Below are 17,069 nucleotides of genomic sequence, written 5' to 3' on the forward strand. Positions count from 1 at the left end.
TTGCTGAAAATGGAGTTGTTTTCCTCCTCCTTGTTGCTTTTGTGTACTATCTAAGAATAGAAGAAGAAAATTGCCATCTTGTATCCGCACGTTCATATCTGAGAACCCCAGTCCTGGATCTCTGCTTATTTATCATTCTAATGATTCACTCAGTACCAGAGCCTGAAACTGGTGTCTTCCAATGATTCGAGAAAATTATAAGATATTTTCACTTCGTGGGGTACCTGGGTGGCTCAGTCGGTTAAGCGACTGCCTTCGGCTCAGGTCATGATCCCAGGGTCCTGGGATCGAGTCCTGCATCAGGCTCTCCACTCAGAGGCGAGTCTGCTTCTCCCTCTCCCTCTGTGATCTCTCTTGCTTTCACTGTCTGTCAAATAAATAAATAAAATCTTTAAAAAAAAAAAGATATTTTTGCTTTGACAATTACTTCTTCCCCTTGTCTCTTATACAGCTCCTCCTCAAACTCACTCTATCCTCTGTGGGACTCCTCATTCTGTTCTTCATATTTTTAAATCTCTCTTCCATATTTGTCATCTCTCTGAGCTGTATTCTGCATAATTTCTTCTAGATCTTCTTGGAAGGGCCTTAGGTAACCACTCTATTTAAAATTTTTGGCAGCTCCTTATCCCTATTCCCCACTTCATTCCTCTCCGTAGTAGTTTCCACCATTTGGCACACGGTATTTTAAGTATTTTGTCTCCACTATTTTTTTTCATTCTTAAGTAAACTTTTTTTTTACGGTTTTATTTATTTGAGAGAGAGAGAGAGCGTGCACACATGCACATGTGCATGAGTGGGGGAAGGGCAGAGGGGAAGGACAAGCAGATTCCCCGCTGAGTAGTGAGCCCATGCTTGGCTCAATCCCAGGACCCCGAGATCATGACCTGAGCTGAAGGCAGACGCTTAACCAACTGAACCACCCAGGCGCCCCTGTACTTTTTTTTTTTTAAGATTTTATTTATTTGCCAGAGAGAGATAGCACAAGCAGAAGGAGTGGCAGGCAGAGGGAGAGGGAGAAGCAGACTCCCTGCTGAGCAGGGAGCCTGATGTGGGGCTCGATCCCAGGACCCTGGGATCATGACCTGAGCCGAAGGCAGACACTTAGCGACTAAGCCACCCAGGTGCCCCGTGTCTGGTTTCTTTTTGGCTACCATTTTGTGAAATGGAAACACAAACCTAGATGTTGTTGGGCATGGCCTTAGCTCATTCTCGTTGCTGTGTAGTATTCCACTGGGCAAATATACCATAATTTATTTTTCCCTTCTACTACTGAGGGAGATTTTGGTGGTTTCCAGTTTTGGACTATTACGAATAATGCTGCCATGAACATTTTATGACATGTCTTTGGATAATGCTGTGACACCTTTCAGTTGGGTGTGTACCTGGAAACAGAGCTGCGGGGCTAGAGAGTATGTGTCTGGGTTCTGAGCTGCTCATTTTCTTGGAACTTTATCTGAAGGAAACCTTTGGGACTTTATTTTTTTTTTTTTTAAGATTTTATTTATTTATTTGACAGAGAGAGATAGCAAGAGCAGGAACACAAGCAGGGGGAATGGGAGAGGGAGAAGCAGGCTTCCCGCCGAACAGGGAGCCCGATGTGGGACTTGATCCCAGGACCCCGGGATCATGACCTGAGCTGAAGGCAGACGCTTAACGACTGAGCCACCCAGGCACCCCCTTTGGGACTTTAGACTAAAGTTAAATCCTTCAGAGAGGATTTCTTTGCTTCCTCCAGTTACCTGGGGCACTGCCAACCAAAGACCATTTTAAATTTTCTCCAGACTACACAGGTGATATGAATGCATAATACAACCTGCATGGGGCCCCATTTGCAGTTACAAATGTTCAGGAGAATTTCCTGCTCTCTCTACCCAGAGCCATGCCAGAGATGGGCTGGTTTCTTCACTGTTGCCTTCTGTGTGGTGGATTATTTCTCATCGACTGAAGGTTTAGGTTTTGGAGTGCCAGCTTTGAATGGCAGATTCATTTGCTAGGGCTGCCCTAACAAAGCACCACAAACTGGGTGGCTTAGAACAACAGAGACTTATTCTCTCACAGCTCTGGAAGCTAGAAGTCCAAAGTCAAGGTGTTGGCTGGGTTGGTTTCTTCTTTTTTATTTTATTTTTTTTTTAAGATTTTATTTATTTATTTATTTGAGAGAGAGAGAGAGAATGAGAGACAGAGAGCACGAGAGGGAAGAGGGTCAGAGGGAGCAGCAGACCCCCCGCTGAGCAGGGAGCCCCATGCGGGACTCGATCCCGGGACTCCAGGATCATGACCTGAGCCGAAGGCAGTCGCTTAACCAACTGAGCCACCCAGGCACCCTTTATTTTATTATTTTTTTAATTTTTTAAAGATTTTATTTTTTTATTAACATATAATGTATTATTTGATTCAGGGGTACAGGTCTGTGATTCATCAGTCTTACACAATTCACAGTGCTCACCAAAGTACCTACCCTCCCCAGTGTCCATCACCCAGCCACCCCATCCCTCTCACCCCGCTCCACTCGAGCAACTCTCAGTTTGTTTCCTGAGATTAAGAGTCTCTTATGGTTTGTCTCCCTCTCTGGTTTTGTTTTGTTTCATTTTTCCCTCCCTTCCCCTATGATCCTCTGTCTTGTTTCTCAAATTCCTCATATCAATGAGGTCATATGATACTTGTCTTTCTCTGATTAACTTATTTCGCTTAGCGTAATACCCTCTAGTTCTATCCACGTTGTTGCAAATGGCAAGATTTCATTTTTTTTTTGATGGCTGCATAATATTCCATTGTATATATATACCACATCTTCTTTATCCATTCATCTGTTGATGGACATCTAAACTCTTTCCACAGTTTGGCTATTGCGGACATTGCTGCTATAAACACTGGGGTGCATGTGCCCCTTCAGATCACTGCATTTGCATCTTTGGGGTAAATACCCAGTAGTGCAATTGCTGGATCGTATGGTAGCTCTATTTTCAACTTTTTGAGGAACCTCCATACTGTTTTCCAGAGTAGCTGCACCAGCTTGCATTCCCACCAACAGTGTAGGAGGGTTCCCCTTTCTCAGCATCCTCGCCAACATCTGTCATTTCCTGACTTGTTAATTTTAGCCATTCTTACTGGTGTGAGGTGGTATCTCATTGAGGTTTTGATTTGTATTTCCCTGATGCCAAGTGATGATGAGCACTTTTTCACGTGTCTGTTGCCCATTTGGATGTCTTCTTTGCAGAAATGTCTGTTCATGTCTTCTGCCCATTTCTTGATTGGATTATTTGTTCTTTGGGTGTTGAGTTTGATAAGTTCTTTATAGATTTTGGATTAAAGATTTTATTTTTTTTTTTAAAGATTTTATTTATTTATTCATGAGAGACAGAGAGAGAGAGAGGCAGAGGGAGAAGCAGGCTCCCAAGGAGCAGGAAGCCCGATGCGGGACTCAATCCCAGGACCCTGAGATCATGACCTGAGCCGAAGGCAGACGCTTAACCATCTGAGCCACCCAGGCGCCCTAAAGATTTTATTTTTAAGTAACCTCTACACCCAACATGGGGCTCCAACCTACAACCCCGAGATCAAGAGTCGCACACTCTACTGACTGAGCCAGCCAGGCGCCCCAGGGTTGGTTCCTTCTCATAGATCTGAGCCTCTCTCCCAGCTTCTGCTGATTGCCTACAATCTCTGGTGCTCCTTGCCACGTAGACACTACATGCCCTTGCAAGGCGAGGATCCCCACACACCCTCTCCACTTGCCAGACAGAGCAAGACAGAGCACTCCACCTCTGCCTCTGTCTTCACGTGGTATGCTCCCTCTGTCCCTGTGTCTTCACATGGCTGTCCTCTCTCTGTATCCCTCTCCTCTTCTTATAAGAACACCTGTATTGTGTTAAGGCTCTAACCTACTCCAGTATGGCCTCATCTTGACTAATTACAGTTGCAATGACCCTATTGCCAGATAAGGTCACATTCTGAGGTAGTGGGGTTAGGACTTCAGCATAGCTTTATAGGGGGCACAGTTCAACCCATGATACACGGGGTCTCCTGTGAGACTGCTCACCGTGGGCAGTGCTAGACTTTCTCCGCTGAGCCCCCTGCCCTGGCCCTTGCCAAAGAGAAGCGCAAGTTCTCCAGGATTTGCCAGAAACTTAGCGGGCAAAAGTCAGCTTTGCTTTCTCTTGCCTCACAGACTTTCTGCTTTTACTTTATTTCGGCTTCTGTGGATTTCTTTCCTTATATCAAGTCAGCACTACAACTCAGAAAAATTTAAAAATGAACTTATGTTTCATCTAGCTTCCCCCCTCATTTCAATAAGGAGCATGCCCTGGGAACCTAGTTTGCCAAGCCAATCACCGGTTTGTATCCATCCTTGCTCTCCTGACGCTGCACCTCTGTCCTGGCAGGCCCTTCGTGTTAAACGTCTGCCCACCCCAACCAAACCCTGGGTCTCCCCCTAAGCCTGGAGCCCACTCCTCCTCTGTCTCACAGACCACCCCGAAGGGAGACCCTACCTCAAGGCATGCCCCTTGCCTTGGCATCTCGCCTGAGGCTAAGGGCATGGGGCTTTGGAGCTAGACGCCTGCATTATGACCACCTGGCTGAGCCACCTCGGGCAAACTACCACCCCCCCACCGCCTGGATTTTCCCGTGTGTAAAATGGGGACTTTGAAAAGCTACGTGACACCCTGAGCACAATGAATGCTCAACAAGGCCAACTGTGTTCATCAAAGTGCATACGTTCTCAACTGGCCAGCAGCCCACCCTCTGGCGGGAGGGGTCCAGTCGGGATTAGTAGCAGATGGTGTCCTTGAGGAACGGAGTGGCCCAGGGAAGGTCCCCTGAGGGGACACAGTAAGAGGACACCTCTCAGAGTCCCTCAGACACGCCCACACATGTGTCTGTGTCTCAGGGAACATCTACCATTATGTGCCCTGGTATAACACCAAGCCAGTCGTGGCCGTGACCTCCCACTGGGAAGATGTCAGCTTCCGCATGAATTGCCTCAACCTCCTGCACTTCACTCGGGACCGCCTGGTGAGTGGTACAGGAGGGTGCAGGGGTGGGCCAGGCCACCGATGGGAGGCTTGGGGGACTAAATCACAGTCCTAGGGAGCCAGTCACTCAGTTCACTCATGCACTCCACACCAATGAAGACAGAAGCATCAGGCACTGTGCTAGACACTGAAGACCCAAAGCTGAATAAACACAGCGCCTTAGCCTCACCATCTGGGAAGTCGGACATGCAAATAGCTACTACAGGGCACAGGGCTGGAGATCCACTACCCAGAGCCAGTACCCAGAGCCATGGGGGGCAGCGAGATTGGGGATGGGGGAGGGGAGCTGAAGAGAGGATAAGCAGAGGAGGTGTTTGAAAAGGAGGTGACAGTTGAGCAGAGTCTTGAAGAATGAGTCTGCTGGGGGCGTGGTGGGGGTGCAGAGAAGGGAGTGCAGAGTTGGCAAAGCCATGGTGACATGAAGTTCCAGGACAGCAAGGGCATGGAGGTGATGTGGAAATAAAGCCAGAGAAACTGGAAGAGGTCAGATCACAAAAGGTCTTATGCATCTGCTAAGGAGGGAAGTCACTGAACATTTTTAGGCAGGAGTGCCACATGGTGCCTCCACCTTAGATATGACTTTTTTGCACCTACAGAAGAGAAGCCCTGGGTCAAAACTCTACCCCTTACAGTTCTGCCCTATCCTGGCTCCTTCCTGCCACTTATTCTGTTGGGTAGTGGAGAGGGTGTGTGGGGATCCTTGCCTTGCAAGGGCATGTAATTGCCTTGGACTGACATCCTTGGGTTACCCCAAAGGCCCCCAAGACCTGACTGATAACATCTCGGGCCAGTCATTCCTATAACCTCTCCCGGGTGAGCCCCCATGCTCACTTGCTGTTTCTCTCCTGCTGAGCAGAAAGCCAATCTGGACACCCTGAAGTCCATAAGGAATCCAAGGGACCCCGCTCTGCTCCCCCAGTGGGAGAAGCTGCTGAGGGAGCTGGTGGAGGACTGCAAGTAGGGGAGGAGCGTGCTGCCCTGGGGCTGGGGCTGAGCTAGGTCAGGCTCCCACGGGGTGGGGGTGCAGACCAGCACCCTACAGAGCAGCCCCCAACCCCCACCTCCTCAGGAAAGGAGCTCCGGCTCAATCTCTCCCCAGCTCGAAGCGCAAACCACAGAGCTGCTTCTCCTCCCCTGTTGAGGCCCTCCAGAAACTGGCCCTGACCTCCCCACCTAGCCTCATCCCAGCTGCTCCTACACCCACAGCTGATGCTCCCACCAAACCAAACCTCTCCCTGTTATCCTGACAAGTCCTGCACATCCTGGCCCACAGCTTTTTCCCTGCTGCTCCTCCTGTCCACAGTGCCCTCCACAGGGCACTGCCTGTTCTGGAAGATTCATCATAAGGCCTCTCCCAGCCCCACACCCCCCAGGGTTTGGTTGGCCCCTATCTCAGGGCTCTCACCCACCTCCACAGTGAGGTCCTTGAGCACAGGCCTGGCACACCGCATGAGAACCCAAGGGCCAGGCCAACAGGGGTGGGGCAGGATCTCAAGTCTAGGAAGTGCACATTGGCCTAAGGCAGGGCAGGAGGTCATGTGAGGTGAGGCGGAGAGAGGCTCAGCGCCCTCCTTCCTGATCCTGGCCACAGACACCCTCTGCCCTGCATGACCCATCAGCCCAGAGCCACCGAGCTGGACAAGAAGAGGTGGCAGCTCCGCAGACGCCTCCTGCAGGAACTGGCCCAAAAGGCCAAGGAAGTTAAGCCCAGGAACATGGTGGCCACCGTGGAGGACTGGCTGTACCGCCTCGATGCCGTGCTCCCCGAGGTGGGTGCTGGACACACTGGTGGGGGAGGAGGACTTGAAGCCAGCCACGCAGGCCTGACGCCCTCCCGCCTCAACAGCCCCAGATGAGCCTCCCGGACGTGATGATCTGGCTGATGTCCAAGGAGCAGCGGGTGGCCTACGCACAGGTGCCCGCCCACAGCGTCCTGTTCTCCCCAACAGGGGCTCTGCACTCTGGCAGGTTCTGTGGGAAGACACAGACCCTCATCCTGCAGGTGGGGAAGCCAGGCCACCCCACCCCTCAGGGGAGGAAAGGGCCCAGGAATACCCCAAGGGAGAAACCCTGAACTCTCGGGGCAGCCCCCATGAGTCTCCCTGAGGGCACACCCACTTTGTCTCTCCTGGGCCCTTTAGCAGGTGAAATGGGGTTGAAACAGTCTCCAGAGAAAGGCAGGGGATGGTGCCCATCATCATGTGGTTGATGCCAAGTCCACATCCCTCATAAATGTTCCTCAAATTCATTTCTTCCGTCATCCTCACACCACACTTGGTCCAGTCCCTTGTCATCTCTCCCCTGAACCAGGATTGAGTGCTTTCCAAATATTTAATGCCTACAAGGCCTGGGCGCCAGCCCATCATATCAGATGCAGGTCATAAATAAGGCTGGTTGACCAGCACCCCCACCCTGGTGACAGCCCCCCCTTTCAGCCCCCCCCCCCCAACCCAGGAGGCAGGTGGGGGACACTCCCTTGCTCTTAAAGATGTCCTTCGTTCCCCAGTGTTTCCCAGAGAATGCCAAACCTCCCTGGCCTGGCCCCAGCCCCTTCTCACTGCAGTAACCTTCTCAGGGCCACACAGTCTCAACAGCCAAGCCACTCTGGACTTCCCCACCCCCAAACCTGCCTGCCCTGGGCCCTTTCTCACCATTGTGGAATGTCCCTCCTATGCCCGCTGAAGTCTTTCTCATCCTGCAAGAACCACTGAGACTTGACTCCTGGTTCTACAACTCAATGGTCTGTGTGACTCCAGACCAACCCTTGACCACGTCCAGGCCTCAGTCTGCTCCTCCGTAAAATGGGCCTGGTGAAAATGATGTGCGCCCCCACCCCACCCCCCATGTGAGGATCAGAGCGTCTCCTGCACATTTGGCACTTACCTTGTCAATGTCACCACCATCACCACTTCTCTTTGGAGCCTTCCCAGGCTCCCTGGGTGGCACCGCCCCTCTCCCCACAAACCCCACCAGCCTCTGTTATGCATGGGGTCACAGGTATACCATTTGCATACTAACTCCCTCTGGAAAGCAGCACCCAGGGCTCGGTGTGAAGGAGCAGGTGTATGTGCCCCTCCCTCACCCACGCCCCTGACCCCCGGGGGGGACGTGCAACCCTGTGGGGTCGCCCTGCCTCTGGTTTAGTACCCAGAGGGTGAAGGACAGAAGGACACGCTGCCAGCGCACCTCCGGGTCTGCATGTGGCTCGGCAATGTCACGGACAGCAAGGATCTGCAGCTGCTGCGCCAGGGCGAGGTTGTCGTGTACGCAGAGACGGTGAGCAGCGCCCGGCGGGCAGCAGGGGGAAGGCCGGGCTGCCAGAGCCCAGCACCAAAGGTGGAGAATCTGACGATTATGTGATGGGCTTTGATAAAGAGGTGGCAGAGCCTAGAGCAGCCTCAGATGTTGACAAGCCATAGGTGTGGTGATAAAAGGGGCAGCTGGGTGATCCCTTAGGGCCAGTCACTCTCTCCCTGATGGAGCTTCACTGGGAGTTTCTCCCAGTTACTTCAGGGCATGTGAGGTGAGGTCTCATCTGTCTCCAACATGGCAGCCTAGGACCCCTGCAGACTCCAGCTGGGTCCTCCAGGCCAGTCTGGTGGTTCTGGGGAGGGAGGGTCCTGGAACATTCAGAGGAGCAGGAAGTGAGGCATCTTCCCAGAAAACCACAGACGCAGGGGGTGGGCGAGCAGCCAGCAGAGACTGCTCTAGAACCAGAGGATGGAAAGATGACCCTTGTTGCCTGGGGAAGGACGTGGCTCAGGAGAAGGCTCCGAGAGCAGAGGGAAAGAAGTTTAAGAATTTTCAGCTTTTTAATTTACTGAGTCAAAAATAAATTTTTGTGGTTCCAAAGTTGCACACTGTGCATGGATATATCCTAACATGCGTAACCAGCCCCTACGTAGGGCTTGGAGACGTGAGCTGAGAGGGGATTTAGGATGAGGTGCAGGCAGCAGGGGCTGCAAGTCCAGCAGGGGGATGTGGGGAAAAAGGCTCAGAGGCAGCAAAGATGCGGCAAGTGGTGGAGAGCACTGGGTTCCCCGAGTCAGCAGCGACAAGGCTAACGGAGCGCACTGCAGCAACCCCCCCGCCCCGCCCCGCCCCCGCCCAGGCTCTAACACAGGCATCTGCCTGCTCTACCCTTCAGTGGCTGAGCACCCTGGGGTAGAGTTGACCTCTGAGCTCAGTTTCCCCCCCTGTGAAATGAGACTGTGAGGATTACAGGGAACAGTTCACATAAAACCCTAGGCATGGGCCTGGCCTGAGGTGAGGATTTGATGAACAGCATCCTCCTGTCCTAACCGAGTGCCACTGGGGAGAAGTGCTGCCTGTGATAAGCTCCTGGCCCCTTCTTGCCTAACACACTTCCAAGAGGTCCCTGCAGCCCAGAGTAGGGGGCCCAAGGAGGGGCGCAACGTCCGGCGGGGGGGGCGGTGCGAGGCACTGACAACCGCCCCTCCCCCAGTACGAGAACCAGGCCAAGTATAAAGACCAGTGGGGACAGCAGGGGCTGTACCGCTGCCCCAACTTCTCAGACGTCATGGGGCACAAGGCTGTCCCCAAGGAGGATTTCCAGGTGCCCCAAGGATGGCACTGGCAGGGGCAGTGGACAGTGGAGCCTCAGAGGAGGTAAGGCTAGGGTGCGGGCCCGGAGCCTGTGTGCCCCTGGACATGCAGCACTGGGTGGACTGTTCTTTTCACCCGGGAGAACCAGTTAGCCGCAGCCCGGGGAGGTGGGCCCGTGGCCACTGTGGCCTGCTCCCAGCGACTGGGGTGCCCAAGACGAAGGGCCCTGCCCACCACACTGCCCTGGATGCCAAGCCCCACTGCCCAGCCTTGCCCAGAGCAGGTGGGGCTGCCAGGTAGGGGAACACTGGGCCAGCAGAGGACGACCCGGGAGCCTGGAAGTTTGGGGAGATGTGCTGGAAACTTGGGGTCTCACTGCCCCCAGACTCCTCCTGGACGTAGACATCAACAAGAGCCAGGTGCTAGAGGAGGTGTATGAGAACCAGCGTCGAGACACCACGGGGGCCTGGGTGCGGGCAGCCATCCCGAACACGGATGTGGTGAGCAGGGGCTAAAGCTGCCTCGGGGGAGGGGGGGAACAAGCAGTGCACGCAGGTGGGTGCCCTGCAAGCTGGGTTGTCCGTGGGAAGAGCACCAGACCAAGGGTTACCCTCTGAGCCCTGCCCCCACACACCGCGCGGGAGCCTGAGTGCGCACTGATGGCGTTAGTATCCTCAGACAGCAGGTAGAGGTGCCTTCCGAGACTGTAAGGAACAACGTAGGGGGGCAGTGTTTCCTTCCTAGGCTTCTTCCAAAGGTAGTGCTCACCCAGAAGGAGAGAATGTCTGGGGCTAGTCTAGGCCCACACCGTCTGAGAGAACTTTCTGTGATGATGGAAATGTTCTGTGTCTGCACTGTCCCCCTATCGAGTACTTGAAATGTACTTGTGGGACTGAGGAACTGAACTTTGGATTTTGTTTCATTTTATCTTTTTTTTTAAAGATTTTATTTATTTATTTGAGAGAGAGTGCGCGCGCGCGAGAGAGCACGGGTGGGGGAGGACGGAGGGAGAGGGAGAAGCAGACTCCCCACCGAGTAGGGAGGCACCATGGCCACGGTAGATGAGTGAAGGTGGCCTCCCAGCTCAGATGCCCCCGGCCTGCCCTGTCTATCCACCCTCAGAACGGAGAGCCCGTGGAGGCCCGGGAGAATGTGAAGTGCCCCCAAGGCTGGCACGTTAAGGAGAACTGGGTCGTGGAGCTGAACCACGCGGTGGACAGTGAGGGTCAGTCCTCTGGTCACAGGCTGAGGGAAGGAGGCCCTGGAGCTGCCAGGGACTGACACTTCCCACAGCCTCAAAGCAACCAAGCTCTCAGGTGGGATGGGCCTGAATTTCCAGGGGTTGCCCAGCCTCTGGACAGTGGGGTCTCCACCCTTTCTATAGACATGGGCCCCAGTTTTCAGACCGGGCAGGTGGTAAGTGCCTCCTGAGCACTTTCTAGAAAAGGGGGAAATGGTCACGGAGCCTGGGTTCCCCTGAGGTAGTAGCTCCAGGGAAGGAGTGATGGGCTGGAAGTCCGAAGACCTGGGCTCAAGACGTTGAGTCTGCTATATATGGGCTGTGTGACCTTGTGTGGGTCACAGGACGTCTCTGAGCCCCGCCTTCCTCATGTGTAAGATGGGTGGTTGGGCCCAAGCCACCCTCGTGAGCACACCGTCCTTTCCACAACTCAGGGCCTGAGACACCTGGACGTGAGGGAAAGCATTTCCCCTTTAGCCTGCCTTCTGGGGCCCATCTCTCAGGCCTGTCCACACCTCCCAGCCCGTGGGCACCTGGGCACCCACAGGCCGTGGCCCTGCCTCTGCAGGCTGGGAGTACGGAGTGCGGATTGAGCCGTCGGGCCAACCCCGGGTCTGGAACTCAGTGGAGAAGACTTACTACTCGTGCCGCCGGCGGCGCTGGGTGCGTTTGCGCTGCCGGAACCATGGGAAGCTGAGCCTGGAGCAGGAGACCCTCTCCTTCCTGCAGCTGGTGAGAGGACTGCCTGGCTGGGTCCCCCCACCCCCAGCCCGTGCCATGGTGGGAGGGTGACATTCTGCTCCCCTCCCCGCAGCACCACCCCAGCCCAGCCAAGGAGGAGGAGGGCTGGGAGTATGGCACCTTCGGCTCCAAGTTCCACCTGAACCCTCAGCCCCAGAGCCGGTTCCGCCGCCGCTGCTGGCACCGCAGGATGGTCCTGAACAAGGACAAGGGCGTTGCACCCATATTCCTCCTGGAGGGATCCTTGGTAAAGCCTCCATGGTCTAGGGGACTCCTCCTTGCAACCCCACCTCCCAGAGCCAGGGCCCAGCTGCGGGGTGGCAGACAGCAGGAGACACCCCTGGTTGGGGCACTGATGGTTGAGGGATGGGGGGGGTGTGCCCCAGATCCACACCCTCAGGCCGTGGGACCATTGGTTCCATCCACATCTCTCTGAAACCACCTGGTTGAGGTCTGGGGGTCCCAGGGGACCCAGGGAAGGTGACCTGGGCCTGCACTAGCGGAGACAAGAAAAGCACGCAAGAGCCTCCGGGAGAATGTTCTGGGCACAGGGTATGGATCTGAAAGAGCAGGCTAGGAAGGAAGAGAATTTGAGGCTAACACAGGCTCCAGACAAAACGATCAGGAGCTCCTGGAGGCCTGCCCCAGAGGAAACCCAGCTACATGACCTACCCTTCATCTACTGCATCTTCAACAGTAAGCTTTGAGAGTCTGCTTGGTGGCCCCAGAGACCCTGCATCTGAGGGCAGGCTGTGGGGAGGGGCCAGTGTGGGGATTCTGGGGGCAACTGATGGACGAGGCTCCTCTCTTACCCAGAGCCCCACTACTACCAGCTTTTCTGCTACATCTACCAGGCCCGGAACCTAATGTCCAACCAGATCCAGACATTCCAGGGTAGGCAACAGGCACCCCTTTCTGCCCAAACCCCTGGGGACCCCAGCAGCATAAAGAATATGACAAGGAAGGGGGTGCAAGCATGCAGGCCCCTCTCCCCAGCCCCTCAGGGCCCTGGCTTGGGGAAAAGATAAAATCAAGGAGTATAAGGCAGGGCTGTTCCTGAGATGTGTGCCCAACACTGTGGAATCAAGAAGGGGGAGTTGGGGAGGCTTCACCCTGGCGGTGAAGAGGGAAGAAGTTTTCTGGCAGAGTACTGATGAGACAGGAAGACAAAAGAAACGGTGACACACACTGGGACCGCATGTCCCTTGTGTCAGAAGATGAGAGGTGGAGAGGAGGGCCCATGAAGGTTTTAGGAGAGTCGTGTGCTCCTATGGGTAGCCCTGTTTGTAAGGAGCAGGTGGCCGGATGAGGCTCCGAGCCACGGCAGCGGGTGTCTGCCGGGAGCTGTGTCCACTGGGCGTCAGCGTCCACATTGAGAAGGCCACATGATGTCCCCTGACACTTGTGTGTCACAGCCACTCGCTGATGCTGTGGAAGGGCAGGCATGTGTAGCTGCTCCTCAGAACTCCTCCAGAGGAGCCCTGGGGCCTCCACCCCTGGGACCCCCAGACCTCAACCAGGTGGTGTCAGAGAGATGTGGATGGAACCAATGGTCCCACGGCCGTTGGCCTGCAGCTTGCACTGAGGTGGCCTTCTGGGCAGTGGCTGTGGTTGCCCAGCCTGGGCTTGCCTGGATCTCTGGTCCAGTGGTTGGTGGCAGCTGCCGGGGGGAGCGCCTCGCTTGATAGCTCAGTGGCAGGACCCTCTCCTCTCCTTCTGCCCACCCCCCAGTGCCCTTCATTCGGTTGGTCTTCTTGAACCATAGCCAGTGCACCCAAACCCTGAAGAGCTCTGCGGCCCCCACGTGGGCCCAGACGCTCATTTTCCAGCACCTTCTTCTGTACGAGAACCCCGAAGACACCAAAGCAAGCCCACCACTCGTGGTGTTGGAACTGTGGCAGCAGGATTCCCAGGTACAGCGGGCTGGAGCGGGCAGAGTGGCTGAGTTTTTATTTTAGAGGAGAATACACCACAAGTGCTCCAGTGGGGCCTGATTCACAGAGAGCATCACGCCGACATAAATGCCAGCCTGTATCTGAGAGCTGTCAGCATCCCAGGGGAGGGGCCAGGACCCTGCCAGCTTGGCCTCCGTGTCTGGTGAACTTCCCCTTCCCTACAGGGAAAGGAGAGCTTGTGGGCCCGGAGCACGTGGTCCCCGGTGGTCTGGCTGGATGTCCAAACACGGACCCTGCCCCCTCTGAGGTGGCACCCCCTTGTAAAATTGCTAGGGGAGAAAGAAGGCGAGATCCTGGTGTCCTGTGAGCTGATCCTCGAGACTGAGGTACCGGGAGGGAAGGCCCGGCTGGCGGCTGCGGTGCTGGGGGCGGGGGGCGGGGGGGGGGGGGGGGGGGGGGGGGGGTGCCGCCCTGCCCCACTCCCCTGCCTCAAGCTCCCACCAGCAGCAGTCCCCAACTCCATCCCCTCAGGGAAGGCCTGGGGCCTGGGAGCCGGCACACTGGCCTTGGGGATGCCGGCCTGCCCAAGCTCTCCCTAACCGCCCTGCCTGCTGCCGCCCGCAGGGCTCCGGAGCCTCCTCCCTGGAGCCCTGCTAGGGACTTGATTTGGGGGTGGGGAGTAGGAGGACGAGCCCACTAGGGCCTCATGCTCCCTGCTCTCCCACCTCACCCCTTCAGAGTGTCAAAGAGAGACCGCCAATCTTAAGTGTTCCGTGGAAGAATGGAGTCTACACGCTCCCCAAGAGCATCCAGCCCACGCTAAAGAAAATGGCTGTGGAGGTGATGATGGCGGGGGGCGGGGAGGGCGGGCACCCTCCAAAGCAGTCGGGCGCCACGGGGCTCTCTCTGCGGACTCTCCTTGGGCCCTCCTGACTACCTGATCCAAAGCTCAGACCCCAGGAAGATAATGTCTGAGAGATGGAGGGAGACAGCAGAGACATAAAGAGCAGAAGCTCTGATAGAGTAACTGTCTTAAATGCAGAGCTCCGTGGTGGGTCATAGACCAAGGGCTTCAGTGTTCGGGCTCTCACCTGAGCCCCTCGCTGCCCCTCTGCAGTGGGGGCCATTTTTCAGACAAGAAAACTTGAGACTCAGAGACAAGCTAGCCCAGGCACTGTGACACAGGGATAAGTGGCAGCGCCAGAATCTGGGCCCGGCCCCGCCTGACTCCAAATGCCAGGATGTTTCTCACCTATCTTTTGACTGTAGGCTGGAGGTCCCCATATCGAACCTCTGTGCTCTGCCACAAATCTGGCAAAGAGCAAAAGATGGTCAGGTCCTCCTGGCTCTGGAGATGCCCCCTAAGATCAGGTAACCCCACTCTGGTCCCCCAAACAGGCCTCTGTAAGAACATGGACATTTCCTGGGGTGCCCAGCGTCTATCTGTTGAGAGCACTGAATGACCATGGAGTTCTATGGGATCCAAGTCACCAATGAGCTAGATAGCAACAGGAATGCCCAAGAAATCTGGGGCACCCCCTACATCTGTGGGCCTTCGAGGCAATCAGCCTCAGGAACTCCCTCCTGAAGACCGCAGGCCGGACAAAGCAGCAGGGGAGGAAGGGCAATGCCTCAGGGGCTCTGGAGGCCAGTGAAGGATATTCACAGTAGCCAGAGGGCACTCTGTCATGGAGGCCTTGGGGACAAGCATTGATTCCCTCACAGGACAGGAGACCTGTGCTAGCCTTCAGACTCTGACTTCATCCAGCTCCTTCCCTGGCCCTGGATGCTCCCTGATGCACCATCACTCCCAGGACAGCCCCCTCACTCTGGCCAGCACCCCATTACAGAGGCCCCAGCTGCCCCTTGCCCTACTCTCCTCTGTTCCGGCAGATTCTGGTCTGGGGCCTTCGGAACATGAAGCAGGTGCGTTCCCCCCAGCTCCTGGTAGAATGCTGGGAAGAGTCCCTGCAGACAGAGCCCATCAAGGACTTCCAGACCAACCCTAACTTCGCCCAGTCAGTCCTCTTCCTCACACTGGTAAGGCAGCCAAGGGCAGAGCAGGGGCTGGGGCAGCCCTTTCCTCCTGGGAGGCCTCACGCTCCGCCTCTCCTCGGGGCTGCAGTTCATGCCTATGGAGGAGACCTACGCGCCACCCCTCACGTTGAAGGTGGTGGACAATCAGGACTTCGGCCAGCAAACCGTGGTGGGTCAGGCCAACATCCACTCCCTACAACCCTACTTCTGTGACCCCTGGGCTAAGGACTACATGCCTCCACAGCTTCCAAGTACGGCCCTTTCTCCCTGCCCTTCCCCGGGCCTCACCTTCTTGCTGGCACTGGGAGCGGGGGCGGCCCTGGCTGCCCTGCGGGCTGGTGGCCCTCCTCCTCTCTCTTCTCCCTCTCCTGAGACTCATGATTGCTCTTTGTCCACACAGTGCTGTCTGTGAACAAGTACCAGAAGGTGAGTAAAGGGCTCAGGGTCTCCACCTTCTCCCACGCCATTTACAGGAGACAACCCTTGTGCCTGAGGAGGGGTGGAGATGAAGCAGAGTTCTGATGTGTGAGCTCCCGGTGTACACGAGAACGCTAAAGCCGTGATTCTCCACCCGGACTGCACATTGGAACTGTCTGAGAGTTTAAAGAAATCCTGATGGCCAGGCCACTGACCAATCGCATCGGGATTGCCGGGGAATCAGCAGTATTTCCAAGCCCCCACCTCTCTCTGGTGATTCCAGTGTTTCCAAGGTTCAGAACTACTCCTTGAGAGCAGCACTTGTCCAACTGGAATGCACAGGAATCCTGGGGACATCTTGAGCAAAAGCAGGTTCTGATTTAGTAGGCCTGGGGTGGGGCCTGAGGTTCTGCATTTCTGTAGCTGTGTGCAAGGAGGGTAAGAACTAAGTTTAGCCTCCTTCTGCTTCCTAATCCCATGTGTGCTGATCCCGAATTGAAAGGGCTCTGTGAAGAGCAAGGGAACCAGGAAAGGAAGCCCTGCCCTCCATCCCTTTCTCCTGGGGGTTCAGAGATGGTGAGCAGGCTAGGTCAGCACATCGCCTCACCCTGCTCTCCTGCTCTCATTTTTCAGTTCCTAGATTACCTCTATGAAAAGTTCTGGTCCAATCCCAGCAAAGCCCAGGTGATGTAGGCTCAGCCCTCGGGGAATAAGGAACAACTCCAGGCAGTTCAGGGAGGTGTTGGGGGGGGGGGGGGGGCCAGCATGACCCCGGGAGGGGGAGGGCTACTGTGCCTTCTCCCCGAGGGCCAGAATGACCTTCCCTGCCAGGATGAATACGAGCATGAAGTGGACTGGTGGAGCAAGCTGTTCTGGGCCACGGGAGATGCTAAGTCCCTGCAGTACAAGTACAAAGACTACCATACCCTGCAGGTTTGGAGGCCTCTAGGAGGGGAGATTGCTAAGAAACACAGAATAAAATCTGCTGGGGGAGATGAGCAGACCTCACCCTGATGCCTCTAGAAGCGACTGGGGTGGGGGGTGGGGGGTAGTTGCCTCCTCATCTCCCCAAGACTCCAGGCCACACCTCCACCAGACATGCCCTTTTGGGAACCAGGGCTGCCCCATCTGCTGCAAGCA

The 17,069-nt window shown here is 55.5% G+C and overlaps 1 protein-coding gene across 1 annotated transcript in view; it reads left to right on the forward strand.

Annotated features, from left to right (window-relative positions):
- The window catches only part of FER1L5 (fer-1 like family member 5), a 58,115-nt gene that overhangs the window by 34,827 nt on the left and 6,219 nt on the right, over positions 1 to 17,069 (forward strand). Inside the window, exons 20-39 of the mRNA XM_021701227.1 lie at positions 4,889 to 5,013; positions 5,890 to 5,990; positions 6,625 to 6,802; positions 6,880 to 7,035; positions 8,178 to 8,309; positions 9,499 to 9,662; positions 9,985 to 10,099; positions 10,722 to 10,824; positions 11,408 to 11,592; positions 11,675 to 11,827; positions 12,132 to 12,276; positions 12,397 to 12,474; positions 13,312 to 13,493; positions 13,700 to 13,876; positions 14,226 to 14,315; positions 15,369 to 15,515; positions 15,601 to 15,763; positions 15,913 to 15,938; positions 16,563 to 16,613; positions 16,761 to 16,862. Of these exons, the coding sequence (XP_021556902.1) occupies positions 4,889 to 5,013; positions 5,890 to 5,990; positions 6,625 to 6,802; positions 6,880 to 7,035; positions 8,178 to 8,309; positions 9,499 to 9,662; positions 9,985 to 10,099; positions 10,722 to 10,824; positions 11,408 to 11,592; positions 11,675 to 11,827; positions 12,132 to 12,276; positions 12,397 to 12,474; positions 13,312 to 13,493; positions 13,700 to 13,876; positions 14,226 to 14,315; positions 15,369 to 15,515; positions 15,601 to 15,763; positions 15,913 to 15,938; positions 16,563 to 16,613; positions 16,761 to 16,862 (2,573 nt within the window). The remainder of the gene's footprint in view (positions 1 to 4,888; positions 5,014 to 5,889; positions 5,991 to 6,624; positions 6,803 to 6,879; positions 7,036 to 8,177; positions 8,310 to 9,498; positions 9,663 to 9,984; positions 10,100 to 10,721; positions 10,825 to 11,407; positions 11,593 to 11,674; positions 11,828 to 12,131; positions 12,277 to 12,396; positions 12,475 to 13,311; positions 13,494 to 13,699; positions 13,877 to 14,225; positions 14,316 to 15,368; positions 15,516 to 15,600; positions 15,764 to 15,912; positions 15,939 to 16,562; positions 16,614 to 16,760; positions 16,863 to 17,069) is intronic.

The sequence above is a fragment of the Neomonachus schauinslandi genome, chromosome 10 (assembly GCF_002201575.2).
Source record: "Neomonachus schauinslandi chromosome 10, ASM220157v2, whole genome shotgun sequence".
Taxonomy (NCBI): Eukaryota; Metazoa; Chordata; class Mammalia; order Carnivora; family Phocidae; genus Neomonachus; species Neomonachus schauinslandi.